General features: G+C 44.8%; 1 protein-coding gene across 11 annotated transcripts in view; it reads right to left on the bottom strand.

The window, feature by feature from the left end:
- The window catches only part of LEKR1 (leucine, glutamate and lysine rich 1), a 36004-nt gene that overhangs the window by 16976 nt on the left and 3915 nt on the right, over positions 1–15113 (bottom strand). For 8 of the 11 annotated variants that reach the window (XM_048314337.1, XM_048314330.1, XM_048314332.1 and 5 more), the window contains 4 exons: positions 10228–10442; positions 6151–6270; positions 5614–5789; positions 3811–3996 (listed from right to left, as the gene is read on the bottom strand). In XM_048314337.1, coding sequence (XP_048170294.1) covers positions 3811–3996; positions 5614–5789; positions 6151–6270; positions 10228–10442 — 697 coding nt within the window. Of the gene's footprint in view, positions 1–3810; positions 3997–5613; positions 5790–6150; positions 6271–7176; positions 9061–10079; positions 10138–10227; positions 10443–15113 lie in introns of those variants that run through there. The other 3 variants (XM_048314341.1, XM_048314339.1, XM_048314338.1) reach the window with 3 other exon arrangements.

Genomic DNA, 15113 nt, shown 5'->3' on the forward strand with positions numbered 1-15113 from the left:
CCCTCAGTGTTTAGGCCAAGCAGACAAAACAAAATACAATAAAGACATGTCCTTTAACATAGAATTATGGGAATTATGGTTTGGGTTGGAAGGACCTTAGAGATCACCCAGTGCCACCCCTGCCATGGGCAGGGACACCTCCCACTGTCCCAGGCTGCCCCAAGCCCCAATGTCCAGCCTGGCCTTGGGCACTGCCAGGGATCCAGGGGCAGCCCCAGCTGCTCTGGGCACCCTGTGCCAGGGCCTGCCCACCCTCCCGGGGAACAATTCCTTCCCAATCTCCCATCCATCCCTGCCCTCTGGCACTGGGAAGCCATTCCCTGTGTCCTGTCCCTCCATGCCTTGTCCCCAGTCCCTCTGCAGCTCTCCTGGAGCCCCTTTAGGCCCTGGAGGGGGCTCTGAGCTCTCCCTGGAGCCTTCCCTTTTCCCAGCCTGGCTCCACAGGAGAACCTGGCTTCCTGCTTTTCCTCCAGAAGCAAAGTGTGGACCTTCTCTAAGTCACACTCCGAAGCAGCCTGATCCCAACCCCTCGTGGCAGGGAACTGGGACTGTTTTCCATCCATTCTTGTGCCTCCTCCTGCACTCAGCCTGCTGAAAAGCACTAATGAGCCATTGCCTCATCACACTCTGCTCCAACAGCAGCCCTGCATTCCCCAGCTCTCACCCTTCCAAGCCTTCCCACCGCAGCTGGAATTCATAAAAAAATACATTTCAACAGCACTTGTAGCATGAACAGGGGCTGTTTGAACTGCAGCCTACCTAAAACTGCAGGAAACTATTCCCCCTTTGCATTTTCAAAGCTCTTCCAAGTGGTCTTTAAAGTGCCACTAAATACACTTCAGGAGATGAAAACACCTCCTTTCCATGAGGAGTGCTAACATTCCCTTCTCCAGCCTCCCAGCTCCTCCAGCTGCCTGCAGTTTTCCATCATCTCCCATCAGCCTCACTATGGCAGCACACCACGAAGTTTCTGTTTAGGGGCTGAAGTAGCCTATGGAGCAGGAGCAGCAAAAGACTGAAAATTCAGATTTCGTGAGCATCACCAGCAATTTCAACCCGCCCAGAGCAAGGCCAGAGCTGTGATGGGCTAAAGAAAAACCACAAGGACTTGGGGAAGAAAAATGATTCTTTATCTGTGATTAAGTGAAGGATTTGGCTGGTAATAAAATGAAAGCAGAAATCTTTTAGGAGCATGTGCTACTGCAGCCCTGCTGCTCCCAGCACCAAGAACAGACACATTATCACCATTACTGATTTTTAATCTGGGGATCTGTTTGATTAGACAATTATCCTGCAGACCTTGCCCTGTGTTGAGCATTTGTCCAGACCTGTCACCTCCCTCTAACTGGGTGATGCTCCATGAGGCTGAAAAGTGGCTTGAACCCAGCAATCAAACTGATCCCACAAATCCCCTACAAAGGGAATCTTCAGAGAGTCACACCAAGCACGAGAACAAAAAACAACAGGAGAAACAACTGCTTGGTTCCTGCTCTTGCAAATGCCTGCTATGATGGGAAATAATCCCAACTTTACAATTCTGTGAGAAATATGCAACAGAAAAATCTTCAAAATACTGGTTACAGAAAGGAAAATCCTTTAAAGACACAGAAATCACAAATCCTGGTAGTTTTTGTTGTTGCTGGAGTGTCAAACTGTTTCAGTACCAAAGAGGGATGTTGGAGTAGTTTGTGGGAGGGAAAAAAGCGAAATAAAGCAAACCCCCAAGCTCCCCCCAAAGCATGGACACTCTGGACGTGGCTGATTTCCTACACCCTGACTTTGGACAGTGCAAATCCACTCCCTGGGACTGATTTCCAGGAAGATGTTTGTTCCCACTCATTTATTTTAACTCAATGGGAAACTAATTTCATATTTAATGCTTGTTTCATGAGCAAAATCATGTTTGGTATTTCAAAGAGAACCATTTTTATCTCCAGCAACGTGTTCCCGAGAGCCAGACCCCTTCAAATCCTCCTGGATTTGTGTTTTACTGATCCATTCAGGAAGGGTAGAATCCAAATGCCTGAGCCAGCAGCTTTCCTGCCTTGAAACCTCCTTCTGGATACCCAAATCAAACGTTTTACTGCTTCTTAATAACTGATTTATTAGCAAGTGACTGCTACGTTTTTATTAATACATTTAAAAATGTCTCACATAAAACATCAACCAGCTTAGATGGTATTTTTACTCATCATTAAGATTTTGCAGGGTCCTAATATTCTGTGTGAATGCCATACATGATGTTTTAGCTCTGTTTTCTCCATAAAATCTCTGTTATTTTATATTTCACTGCAAATTTTCAACCTGGGATAGTGGAAGGTGTCCCTGCCCGTGGCAGGGGGTGGGAATGGATGAGCTTTAAGGTCCCTCCCAACCCAAACCATGCCAGGATTCTGTGATAATTAGTTGTGATGGGCTGATGCAACATGCCAATTTAGGGAAGCAAATGCAGGTTTTGAGAAGATCCAGGAGGCCAAAAATACATGCAGGCCCCCCAAAAATGTAGAACACATTGAATAATCTCAAAAAACCAAAATAAAATAGAGAATGCAAAAACTTCTCTTTTAAGGGAAGAACAAGGCAATTCTGCATGGAGTTAAAGGGGGGCAAAGCTGAAAATGAAAGTGTTTGCTTGCCATGCTCATGAACAAACCCAGAACTCACTGTTTGCAGGAACCTCTGGAGTAAACAGAGGGGAAAAGGGAACTCTAGCCAAGGGCAGTTTTTGTATCAGCATAAATATAACAATACAACTGTTTGATGTTATGATGCTAACTCACTTATTTCAGTGTGAGAGATCATCTGATGAGATTTTATGTCCACTGCTGCTTATTATTTCTACAAAGACAGAAGATGTCTTTGCTGGAGCTCTTTGGCAGTATCATTATAAAAATAAACCAATTCGATATTAATATATAAGATATTATTATATTATTACAATATAAGAACAGATAACAGTGCACATCCTCAGCACCAGGGGTTGGTAACTCGGTGGATGGGATCTCACATCTGCTGTTTTCACTGGTTCTGGAGGACCAGTGAAGTTCCCCCACCATGCCCACCACTGTGACCTGCTGCTCCTTTCCATGTGTGCCCACACTCAGCACAAGGCAGATGGGGATTGCTGTGCCAGCCTGGGGACTCCAAACCATGCCTGAACAGCACAACCTCAAACGTGTTCCCAGGGTCTTAAAAGACCTCTGAGCCAGGGCTGTGAGCGCAAGGAAAAAGAGATCCAAGAGATACCAATATAAATAACCCTTCTGTAGTGAGTTATTCTCTGCACAGAGCTCCCAGCATATCATTTCAAGTGCTGTCACTGCTCTCACCCTTTTCAAGAGCATTCTCTGCTTCCTGAGACACAATCAAGGGTGGATCATTAGAGAGTCTCCTGTTCAGTGACTCTCAGAGAAAAGGGCCTGGCCTGCTTTTGAGTCCTGTTCTGAGAGCCAGAAGTCCTTCCTGGTCCTGCCCTCAAAATGAGACAAATTCTTTGAATTTTACCCTCAGAGCCTTGTCCCTGATGTTCTACCTAAGATGGACAATTCACAGCAGGATTGTATTCCACCACCTTCATCACTTTCCTCTTTTCCTTCATGTGCCCTCCCTGCCAGCTGCCTGGTGCTGCCAGCAGGGTTCCAGACTCTCTGGAATGACAGTCCCTCCTTCTGACTGCACAACACCCACCTTTTATTCAGGCCTATTGAGTCTTTTCACACTAACAACCACCACTTTGGTGCTTTTAAAAACATTTTTTTCTGCATTTTTTTCCTCGGATTTTTTGCTAGAAAGGATAAAAACTTCTCTTACCCAGAGTTTCCTTCTGTAGCTCACGGCACCGGCTCTGCAGCTCGTTCACCTGCTGAAGGGAAGTTTGGAGCTGTTGAGTTTTCAGCTCGACTGTGTCAGCCACTCCAGTGAGGTGTTTGACCTTCTCCTGGAGACACTCGTTCTCCCGCTGGGATTTTGCCAATCTTTGGTTCAATTTGGGTATTTCTGAGGAGGCAAAACAAATCCGTGTAGACTGTTGCTATTTTATGTTAATAATGAAAAAGCAATACAACAGAACATGAAAGCTTTTAACTGGCATTCACAGGCCAACAAAAGTAAGTGGGGCTAAATTGTTCTGATTTAGAAAGCTGGATTTGAGGATGGATGTGATATTCCTGGTGTGGCACTAGTCTGAAGTGGGATATGTTGGATGAGGGGTACACAGCCTGTGTAAGAAAGGCTCCACTCCTGCATCCATACAGGTGCTCTGTGTATTTGGAGTACTACAGCAAACAGAACAAAGAATACTCCAGAAAAGAAGCTTTGAAATGTGTGCATCCCTCTGATGCTGAAGATGCCTGCAGGGACATGTGCTGCCATTCTCTTCAGCCAGAAGCAGACAGGGAATGAGCCCAGGAAGAGGGGAATCCTCAGGACACATGAACCTTCAATTGACACTTCAATCCACTGGTCTCACAAAGAGTGAATAACAGGGAGGGATGTTCTGGTCACACTCATCTCCAGCAGGCAGGAGCCCTTTGGGGCCCAGGGCCCCCAGCTCCCTGCTGGTGCTGCCTCAGTGGGTTCGTGCCACTCCAGGCACAGCTGCCCCCGGAGTCCTTCCAGTGGGAACAAAGCAATCATTGAAAATTCCCTGCTCATGTGCCACCGGGCAGCTGTTGTGTCAGACAGCTCCGGGATTCCTGAGCTGCTCCCTGCACACAGGTTTCACTGGAGCTGTGGATTTGCACCGGAACTCACAGGGACAGAGGGAGGTGGGAGATGCACATCCCCCACCCTGCCCTCAAAGCCCTTCTCCAAGGAAGGAAAGCATGACATCAGCTCACCTCCTTCTTTACTGCCGGATAACCCTGACCAAACCGATCCCCAGAGGTTAATTTGGTCAACAGTGGGATCTTTGGGGTGTCCTGTGCATGGCCGGGAGCTGGACTTGATGCTTGTGGATCCCCTCCAACTCAGGATATTCTGTGATTTTGTGATTCTATGAAACAGCAGCTCATCCACTCATCCACACTGAACAACTACAAGGAAGGGAATATGTCTAAAGGCCTGTAAAGCTGTAGAAGTAGGCACAGGGCCAGTGGGGAAGCTCTGGATGTTGCAGTCTGTAACTGCACCACTGCACACTCTCTTGAGTGAAACCAATCTCAGCTGAGGCACAGCACAAGTGGCATTCAAGGATCAGTCTGAGTTTCAGCCTGAGACCGGGCACGACCTCTCCTGAACAAGCCCTCGGTTGTGCCTCGCTCCCAGCTCCCCTTTCCCTGAAGGCTGCCCTTGTTGGAGCAGGAAGCAGGCTGGGGGCCAAGGGAATGATCCCCACCCAGGGGCTGCTCCGTGCCCCCTCCAGGCCCAGAGACCCCTCAGATAAGGAAGGCTGTATCTGGCAAAGTTTGTTCTTACTCAGAAATGGCAGGGGGGAGTAGTTGCTGATGTTGGGTGTGGGTTTGCTCGTGGCTCCCTGGCCAAGGGAAGGGGTGCAGCCTGCCCAGTTTGGGAGGCAGCACTGCAGGACACTCCAGCAGCTCCCAGCAGGATGCTGGACCATCACCCTGGAGTATCCTATTTTCTCTTGCCCAAAATGGTTGCAAGATGCTTTACCTGTCAGAGCTTCTTTACTCATGGCTTTTATTTGCAGAGAAATTTCTTCCTTCATGGCAGCAAAGTTCTCCAGGTTGGTGGAGATGACCTCTTTAACACTGTCTAATTCACTTCTAATGAAAGGGAACAGTGAGACAGCCTTGTTCAGAGTGGAGCAGTGGTGTTCCAAGGTATTTCTGCAAGAGAGAAAAAACACCAGATGTATATTTATAAATTATTTTATAAATAAAACTTGGGAATTAGACAAAGCTTGACAACTCCTTTCCCATTCTCTGATAATTTATACTGCATTGGGTTACAATAATTTAGTGTTTGAAAGGTGCTGTGTATTGAATGTATGTATAATAAGTTTCACCATCTAAATGTTTAGAGCTTTTATGCATAAATGAAGAAAACTGGACAGGAAATTGTACAATCATTTTTCATTGAGAAATCAGAGTAATCATGTTTAACTAGGTTTCTGGTGAATCTTTATAAACAATATATATGTAAGAAATAGAGCATTTCCAACATCAGCATTTCTTTTTGGGTTCTCACCTGAGGACCTGTGACTGCTTGTAGGCAGCTTCCTTCTCCTCCTGGAAATACTGCAGATCAGCTTTCACGGTTTTCATCTCCTCCTGCTTGGTTTTAAGTTCCACTGTTAGGGTTTTTATCCTATAGATGTAAATACAATAATCAGAATTGTTTGCACCAATAATCAGCCTCCAACTTTGGTTTCAGCTTTCCCAGTCCTCTCCCTGGCCTCAGGCACAGCAAACACCTCCAGAACCATCCCCTCACGGCGTTCTTCGCCTCTAACATTTACCTTGGGAACTTTTCATTACAGCACCGGTTTGTTTTTCAGGCACAGCTCCCACAGTGTAAATAAACACAGTTTAAACACTGCTCTTTCAACAGTTCAGCACTTACTGCCGTAATTGTCAGGAAATGAATGGAACTGCACGGGAATAAAAGAGCTGAATCCAATTCCCTTCCTGTGGTACATGTGAGGGAAGAATCCCACACAGTACATCAGCCCCAGCTGTTTTCTGTAGATAACCATCCTAAAGCAGCCTTCCAGCCCCAAAAATACAACTCCAGTGACAAGCAACTGTTTAAACCAGCCCCTGCTTAAGCTTTCAACACTTACTGCTCACGCAGAGAAAATGATCTATTTGTCTACTGGTGACTCATTGCCACAAGTAAATAAATAATATTTGAATAGACAAGTATTTTACAAAACCAAAGGCTCACAGAAGCTCTACATCAGCCTTGGCTTCTATTTTAAGCAGCAGAAGGGAATGAGATTGATTCATACTAAAAATATATATAAAAATTAAACCAAACTATGACAGTGCATTAGTTACTGTTATCACATAGATCAGCATCAAAATGCACATTTAAAAAAATATTAGTCTGGTTAAGAAACCTGGGTCTGCAGAGCTCTGACAAAATCAGAACTGAACATCTGGGGATTAAAAAGCAAGATTTTGGGGCTCAATTGTGATCACTGGAACACAAAAAAAAAAAAATTAAGACATTTCTGGCATTACATTTTTAGGAAATTTTACCCATTGCTACCTGCAAATTTCCAGGAGGTGGAGGGCAGGAGGGGAGAGAATAAAATCTGTTGGATTATGGTTGGGAGCAGAAGTGTTGCCACTCACAAGGAAATGTCCATCCCCTTAACAGCTACAGGAATTCAAATCTGTGTTTGCAGATGAGGAAAAAAGCAGTGATTTATCACTGACCAATAACAAATCCAGACTCTGGGAGTCAGGGAAAGCCAGATGCTCATTTTCCATTCTTGTTTTAGAATGGGCAGTATTTGAAGATCTTTTGGCTTAAAAAGAAACTGGTAAATAAGGAGAGATACATTTTCTTCCTCTTTCCATTCCAGAGCTGACACTAAAGGGATGTTTTCAGCATGTCCTGGTCAGTCACACACAAGAGAACCGGCGGAAAAGGCAAGAAAGTTGCACTTCACTGTCACCATCAGAAGGAAGGGAAATAAACACGTTATTTTGAGGCTTTTTAGCAAAAAGGAAAAGTTCAATAGATCATTAAGGGCTGGCATTTAGAGAATGGTGGGAACACAGCGATCTCATCCCCTGTCCTACAGTTCACAGCCCATCCCTGCATCCAGCACGTGTTCCTGGGGAATACAGGAGGAATCGTGGGAGGTGGGTTAGGATACGTTCACTCCCAGTGCTGACAGGGGAAGAATAGCACGAGGAAATCCAGCAGGAGCTGCAAACGCCCTCATTGTCCCAAAGCAATGAGGAGCCACTCCCGTGTTGTTTCACACCACAAGAAATAATCACAAGAAATAACCCTTGCACTCCCTGGCACAGGACCCCTGTGGGATGGAGGAGCACTGGCAGCAAGGACAGGATGCACTGAGGAGCCTGGAACATACTGTCCAAAAAAAGCTCCACCACAGTATTTTCACTTCCATGAAACTTTGGGAGCTGCCCAGAGCCAGGAGCTGCTCATTTTCATTTCACAGCCAGGAGCTGCTCATTTTCACTTCAGAAAGTGATGAAGTCACCACCCCTGGCAGTGCCCAAGATATGTGTGGATGTGGCACTTGAGGACATCTCTGGCATTTACACCTACTTTCCATTTCCTATACTGGACGTGGCAAGAACTTTGCTAATTAAATTAATAATAATACAATTACTTATCACGACTGAAGTGATTTTAACACAGAATCAGGTTGAACAGCTGAGTGCAATCAGTGCAGTTAATTCCCCTTCTCTTGCCAGGATCCCAAAGGAGAGGATGGGTAAACTCCCAGGTGGCTTTCAAGGTTAACCACAGGTACAAATAGGATTACTTGAACCTAGAGGGAGCAGAAAACCGAAACAGTCTGCAACTGATAAGAGAGATTCAGTCCCTTTGTCTGGCAGAGATAAAAGTAAGAAAAAGGCATGTTTGGCTTCTGGGAGCAGTGATTTGTCAGCCTGGCCAGACCCTGGATGTTGAATAGTTTATGCCAAAGCACAAGGTAGTCAGAGAGGCCCAGGACAGCAAGGACGAGATAAGGAATATTCAGACAAGTTACTTAACAAGGCACAATGGTTGATTTATGGCTGGAACTGAAGCCTACTGCAAGTATTCCACTTGATTTCAGCAGCTTTTAAATCAAGCGGAGCCTTGGGGGGAAAAGTGCAGAGATAAAAATTTTATTAACTGTTCCAGCTTTACTACAAAAAGTCGGCTCAATGAAAATTTAAAGTTTAGCTCTGGCAAATGATCCTCAACAAGAAGAAGGTGCTGTCAGTGCATTTGCTCACACACTGGATTCTGCCACCAGAGCTGCCACCCAGGGTCATTAAAGGGACAAGGAGCAAACACACTCTTTAAAAATAGATATTAAACCACAGAAAATATTAAATATTGGGAAGGAGAGGGTGGAAGGTGTTAAATTTTAATGAAAAAGATATTGCAAGAAACATTATGAGTAATTTACAAGATAAATGCTTTTTGTTCACTTTTGTGGGAACTTGTGCTCTAAAATGAATCTTTTATTAGTAATATTAGCAAGCAAAAGCCTAACTAAATATATTAACAAAGTAAATGTTTAGCAGTGTTTGAATGATTCTCCAAAAAAAAGCAGGTTTCCAAAGCATTTCAGTCCAATCTCAAGAGCACCTTCAGCTCTAGATCACTTGGCGTGAGTCAGTCACACAAGGAACACCCCTCCTGGGGATCCCAAAAATCAAACTGAGCTGATAATTAAAATTAGAAACTCATTCTTACAAAAAACTTCTGGCAGTTTGAGTCAGATGAGCAAGAAATTACCCAGAAGTTTCTGGCCTCGATCCATCAGTAGCAAACTTGAGCAAATGGCATTTTTTCTAAAGTATCTTTTACTCGTTAATGATAAACATCAACTGTTTATAGCCCTACTGTAATCAGTTACTGGACCATAACAATAGATTCCAAAATATGAGGATGGAAAAGGACACAAACCCTGTAAGTATGAGCTGAAAGAACACACTCGAAGGTTCTAATTGTGCCCTGAAAATTCAAACGTGGCTCTGAGATGTGTCGTTCATTACTGGAATTCTTAAGGTACAAAACTGCCCCGTTAACTGGGGCCTTCCCAGCTGTAAGGATTTGAAACTTCCCGTTTCTGAAGCAAAATGCCCCAAGCAGTACCCAAACGGTTCCTCATTGCTTTAGCATTCTGTACCAGCCCGCAGAGAGTGAACCCTGAGCTTCCCAGGGATCACTGGGAATTCTTACTGGGAGAGAGAAACCCCAAATTTCAGAACTGTGGAACTCCCAGTCCTGTGGCATTTCACTTGGAATGTTACAGTTTTATTACAAGATGATAAGATGAAATATTTATCATTTCCCTTTGAGAGTGTGTGCAGGGGAAATCCCTCTGAGTACCTTCTGGCCCTTCCTTCACCTTCAATATGTTGATTGCTTCTAAACTACGCAGGAATTCTAAACCTGCTTCCAAAGGATACTATAAAGATGATTTAAATCAAGTATTACAGTGTATATGGGCCATCTGAGAAAAGAAAGACAAATGTTATTTGTATTTTAAGCTGCTTTGGGCTGAAATTCCCTACCACACAGAGGAGAGGATCACCAGAGGAGATGATGTGCTCTGACCTTTCTGTTTTGGATTCGCTCTCAGCTCGACAGCGCTCAAGGTCATGGTGAAGAGCCTGCAATTCTGCCTGAAGCCTTTGCTCCCGTTCTAGACTTCCTTTATAAACTTTAATCTCCTTCTCCATTGCTTTTACTTTGTCTTCCATCACCTTAAACTCGTGGAGTGTCAGGTAGCTGACTCCGCAGTATTTGCACACTGTCTGCTCCCGGGGCATCTACAAAGAGAGAAAATGCTTCAGATTGTAAGAAACAAGTCCAACTAAAAAACCCTCAGTGACACTAAGAAATAATAATAAATCCAAACAATTTAAACCATTTACTGCCTTGGAACATTTAAGATCAGATGATGTTGTTGCTTTAACAAATAAAGACAAACTCCGCATTAGCAAAATGAACCCCGGCTATAGCAGCACCTTCCCCTACTGGCAACTTTCAAGATACATTAACTCTGGCAATTTGATATGTGGGAACTCCCACTGAAATGCTAAAGTACTTCTGAGTTAGGTTTGATGTATTCATTGAAAATGAAATGCTGTGTTTTATCAAGTTATTTCATTAATGAATCTGAGATCGCCTGTGCCAGAAAAATGTTATTTCTGTGGGTTTCTGACAACTCATATCCAAGCGAAGCAGGCAAGCTTGAGGGAGAGTGAATAAGGTGATGTAATCCAGCAATCTCTACAGAAATAATTCATGACTGATGCTGATGTGGGGTCCATGGCACTGGGGTGCTGTGGAACATGTCACCCCTTCGCCAGGTATGAAGGACTCAGGACAGATTAAAAAACACAGAGCACGTAACACAGATCCAATAGAAAGGCCATTTATCAAATTGGGAAACAGACTTTTCCAAGTGATCCAATTATTAACCTTGAAGCAGGGAACACGCAAGCACCTGCTCAAACAGTTTAAGTCCAATTAAGGAACCTTGTTTTACAGAACAAGAAAAAAAAAAAGACATTTTGAGACACTGTGGTAAACAGAAAGAAATCCTACCCAGAGGAAAGAAAAGAGCTTTCAAAAATTGTAAATTAAAGACTCATACAACAACCTTTAGCACTTTAAATATATCTTGATATAAATGGTGTTTCAGGATGCCCTGGACAAGCTTTATTTCCCCATTTCTTAGTGTTGCCCCACTTTAAACCCCCCCTGGTTACAGTTGCTCTGAAGGAGCTGAAAATGCAAGTTTATTTTTCCTGGCAATTGCAGTCTGTGCTTGGAAACCTGAAACTGTTATTCAGGATAAGTACCCAGAAGTTCCAAAGCACTGAAATGACTGCATTGAAAAAGGACAAAATGAGCTGTGCAGGGAGCACAGGAGGGGTTCTTATCACAGAGAGGACACAGTGCTCTGTGCAGCACAGCCACTGCTGCTGCTCACACAAACAGCTCAGAACTTTCACTGGCTTCTCCAATCAAAAACAAGATGGAATCATCAGGGGCCTGAACTGAAAACGGTTTGTGCAAGTACCAAAACTTCTTAGCTTTCAAAGTCAGTTTTGTTACTGATTTTCAAAATAAATGAAGTCATAGAACAATAAATATTCTCTGTCTGGGCTCAGTTGGAAGTGGGTCCTGCTCTCCTTCCCATCCATTCCTCAGGAGAAAAGAACATCTGGGGGGATTTCAGATCAGGTTGGATTTTTACAGTATTTGCTATGAAGTCAAAAAATCACAGAATAGGAAATTCTGTCTAAATCAGTACCTTGCTCTGCACATAAATAATTACCCTGCAAGCACTGCAATAAGTGTACAGATTGAACAGCTTCCAAATATCCATCTTAATGTATGGAACAGTTCCCTGCCACCAGGAATGGATTTGGCACATGTTGAGTGATGCCAACCATGATTAATTTAAACCCAGCACATCTATCCAATGTACCTGGAAAATCAACAGGGTCCAGCTGAAAGTGAATAGGGCAAGGGAGGCACTGACCTGACCTCCCACCCTAAATCCAAGGTTCCTCTCTCATGGAATCACAGAAGGGTTTGGGTTGAAGGGACATCAAACCCTATCCAGTGCCACCCCTGCCATGGGCAGGGACACCTCCCACTGTCCCAGGCTGCTCCCAGCCCCAGTGTCCAGCCTGGCCTTGGGCACTGCCAGGGATCCAGGGGCAGCCCCAGCTGCTCTGGGCACCCTGTGCCAGGGCCTGCCCACCCTCACAGGGAACAACTCCTGCCCAATATCCCATCCAGCCCTGCCCTCTGGCAGCCTTATGAATAAATGGTCTTTCCAGGAGAAAAGCCCCATTAGACCTTGTCTCTTAGACACCAACGTTGACCAACCATTACACAAAAGTCTGTAGGAAACGAACTGCCATCAGTTCTTATGCTTACAAATTACCTTTTCTGGAACAATGACATTGCTGAGTAACCACTAAGGATGTGTATTAAATACAAGTTCATGGTTTCAAATTCCGTATTTCACCGTTTCCATTTGATAAAAAACCTGTTGTCATCTTAACTTCAAAGCAGAAAAAAATGAGGGGAAAAACAGTTTGGAAGGAACAGAAAAGGAAACAGAGCTCTGAGTAGAAAGGGGACTTGCACGTCCTGAGCACTGAGGAGAAGCAGTGAACAGAAAAAATCAATTAGGAATTAAAAAACCAATTTTGCTGAGAACAAAATGCTTGAACTGGGAAGATATTTATCCATAAGGCTTTGAGCTACAGTTGTGATGCACAGATGCTGTAAAGCATCTGGGGGAGCAGTTTCCACTCTGCAGCTGGTTTTGGAAGAAAATATTATCCCCTGGTTACAAAGATTTCTTTAGCTACCAAGGCAAGGGGAGGGCTGAGCCAAGAGGGATAATCACTCGAATGACATCTGTCTGACTCAGTTCCATCTGCAGAGCATAAGTTATAAGGGAAAAAAGAAAAAAAAAAAAAAAAGGTGGTCTGGACCATTTTTAGCCTTTTGAATGATGAGACAGGAATTTGTACCACTTGAACTTGACCAAATAACTCCAGGGTGTGTCAGCTCGTGCACCACTACCCTTCTCCTCTGGAATTTCACATTCCACCCACAAACACCCCACGATGGAGAGACTAATTCCTGTTAAAAAAGAATGAGCTCCTCTCTCATTTGGCAGGGCTCTGGTATTGCAGCATCCAGAGCATGGATCACTCCTCACAGAACCCTAAAATTGTTCAGGTTGGAAAAGCCCTCCCAGACCACCAAGTGCCACCATCCCACAGCCCCAAGTGCCACATCCACAGGGCTGTTCAATCCCTCCAGGGATGGGGACCCCACCACTGCCCTAGGCAGCTGTGCCAGGGCTGGGCAGCCCTGTCCATGGAGAAATTCCTCACAACACCCAGTGCTCCTTGGTCCACAGCTCTTGCTCCCTTGGTGGATCTGTCAGGAGTGAGATTGCTCCAGCAAGGACCGATCAAGTAAGAAAAAACTCTGTATTTGTCCAAATTAAACTTGTAGCTGAATACATAAAAGTTAAAAAAAAAAAAAAAGAATCCTTATGCTGCAGCTGGGTGGTCTTAAATTATTTCTGTATGTTGACTTATTCTACCTTATTACCCAATTTTACTTTCTTTTTTGTTTCACTCCTCTCCCACATTATTTTCATGTCTCTCATCCTGTCTGTCCCTCTTCTGACACACCAGTCAATCCCTCTTGCGCAAAAAGAAATCATGACTCAAACCACACCATTGATTTTCGAGGAAGAAAGGGGAGTCTCTTGCTGCATATGCAAAATGAGGAGCTACCAGATTGAAATTTATATTTGCCTTAGTCAAAGGAAGATTTTAAGTCTCAGTAGAAACTTCACTTCTTTTAAAAGAAACAAAGTGTATTATGAGCCAAGTTTTCAGTCAGCATCTACCCCAAAGCAATACAGATGGTACTGCTGAGCCATGCTGTTCACATCATTATTTGCTGCCTGCCCATAAAATCACAGCTGCAAAATAAAAATCCCTGGGCTTGCTTTGAATACACGAACAGTGGAGAACCAGGCTGGGAGTAAACCCAGAACGTTGCTTCATTCAAAACATGCCATGGGACAATCCCTGTGCCACGAGAGGAAATAGCACCGGGAGCTCAGGTAGCTGAACCCATTGCTGCCCGGGAGGAATGCCGAGCAATGACTCACAGCAGCCTGGGCTGCCCTGCTCACACTCACACTCACACTCACACAGCCTGCAAACACCAGCACAGGGCCAGCAGCCCTTCCTGAGCTCCTGAGCTTCCTTGGGACGTGTCACAGCACGCTCCAGCTTAGAACTCAACCCGAGTACTGCCACAAAGCATCTCATGACAAAATACACCAGATGCAGGATAATTTAGCCCATTGTTAACCAGACCTTTGCCTGACTAACTCTCTGCATCCGTAGGTGTGACTGTCAGGAAGCCCCTCCTGGCTGCAACCCCATGCTGCTGCGTGGGATGTGAGGAGATTCCAGTTCCAAGCAGCACACTTGGACACTGGTTGCAGAAAGGGTGGAAAACCTTGACTGTAGTGAATACAACGCTGGTTTTGTCAGAAAATCTTGGATATGGAGAATACAGCACTGGTCTAATGAGAAAAGCTTGACTATACTGCCTAGAGAGGGTGTGGAGTCTCCCTTACTGGAGAGAATATGAACCATCTGGATACAATCCCTGGAAGTGCCCAAGGCCAGGCTGGATGGGGCTTGGAGCCACCTGGGATAGTGGAAGGTGTCCTGCCCATGGGACTTTAGGGTCCCTTCCAACCCAAACCATTCCAGGATTTTCTCACACTCCCAGAGCACTCCACAGCCCCTCAGAACACTCCCACAGCTGGAGCCTGACACCCCAACACCACCCAAACATTCCAAATTCTACAGCCAAGTGCTGAAAACCTCAGTGGGCGCTGGAGCAGCCTGGGGACATCATCTCCAGGAGAA

This window comes from Corvus hawaiiensis, chromosome 10 (assembly GCF_020740725.1).
Source record: "Corvus hawaiiensis isolate bCorHaw1 chromosome 10, bCorHaw1.pri.cur, whole genome shotgun sequence".
NCBI classification, from domain to species: domain Eukaryota; kingdom Metazoa; phylum Chordata; class Aves; order Passeriformes; family Corvidae; genus Corvus; species Corvus hawaiiensis.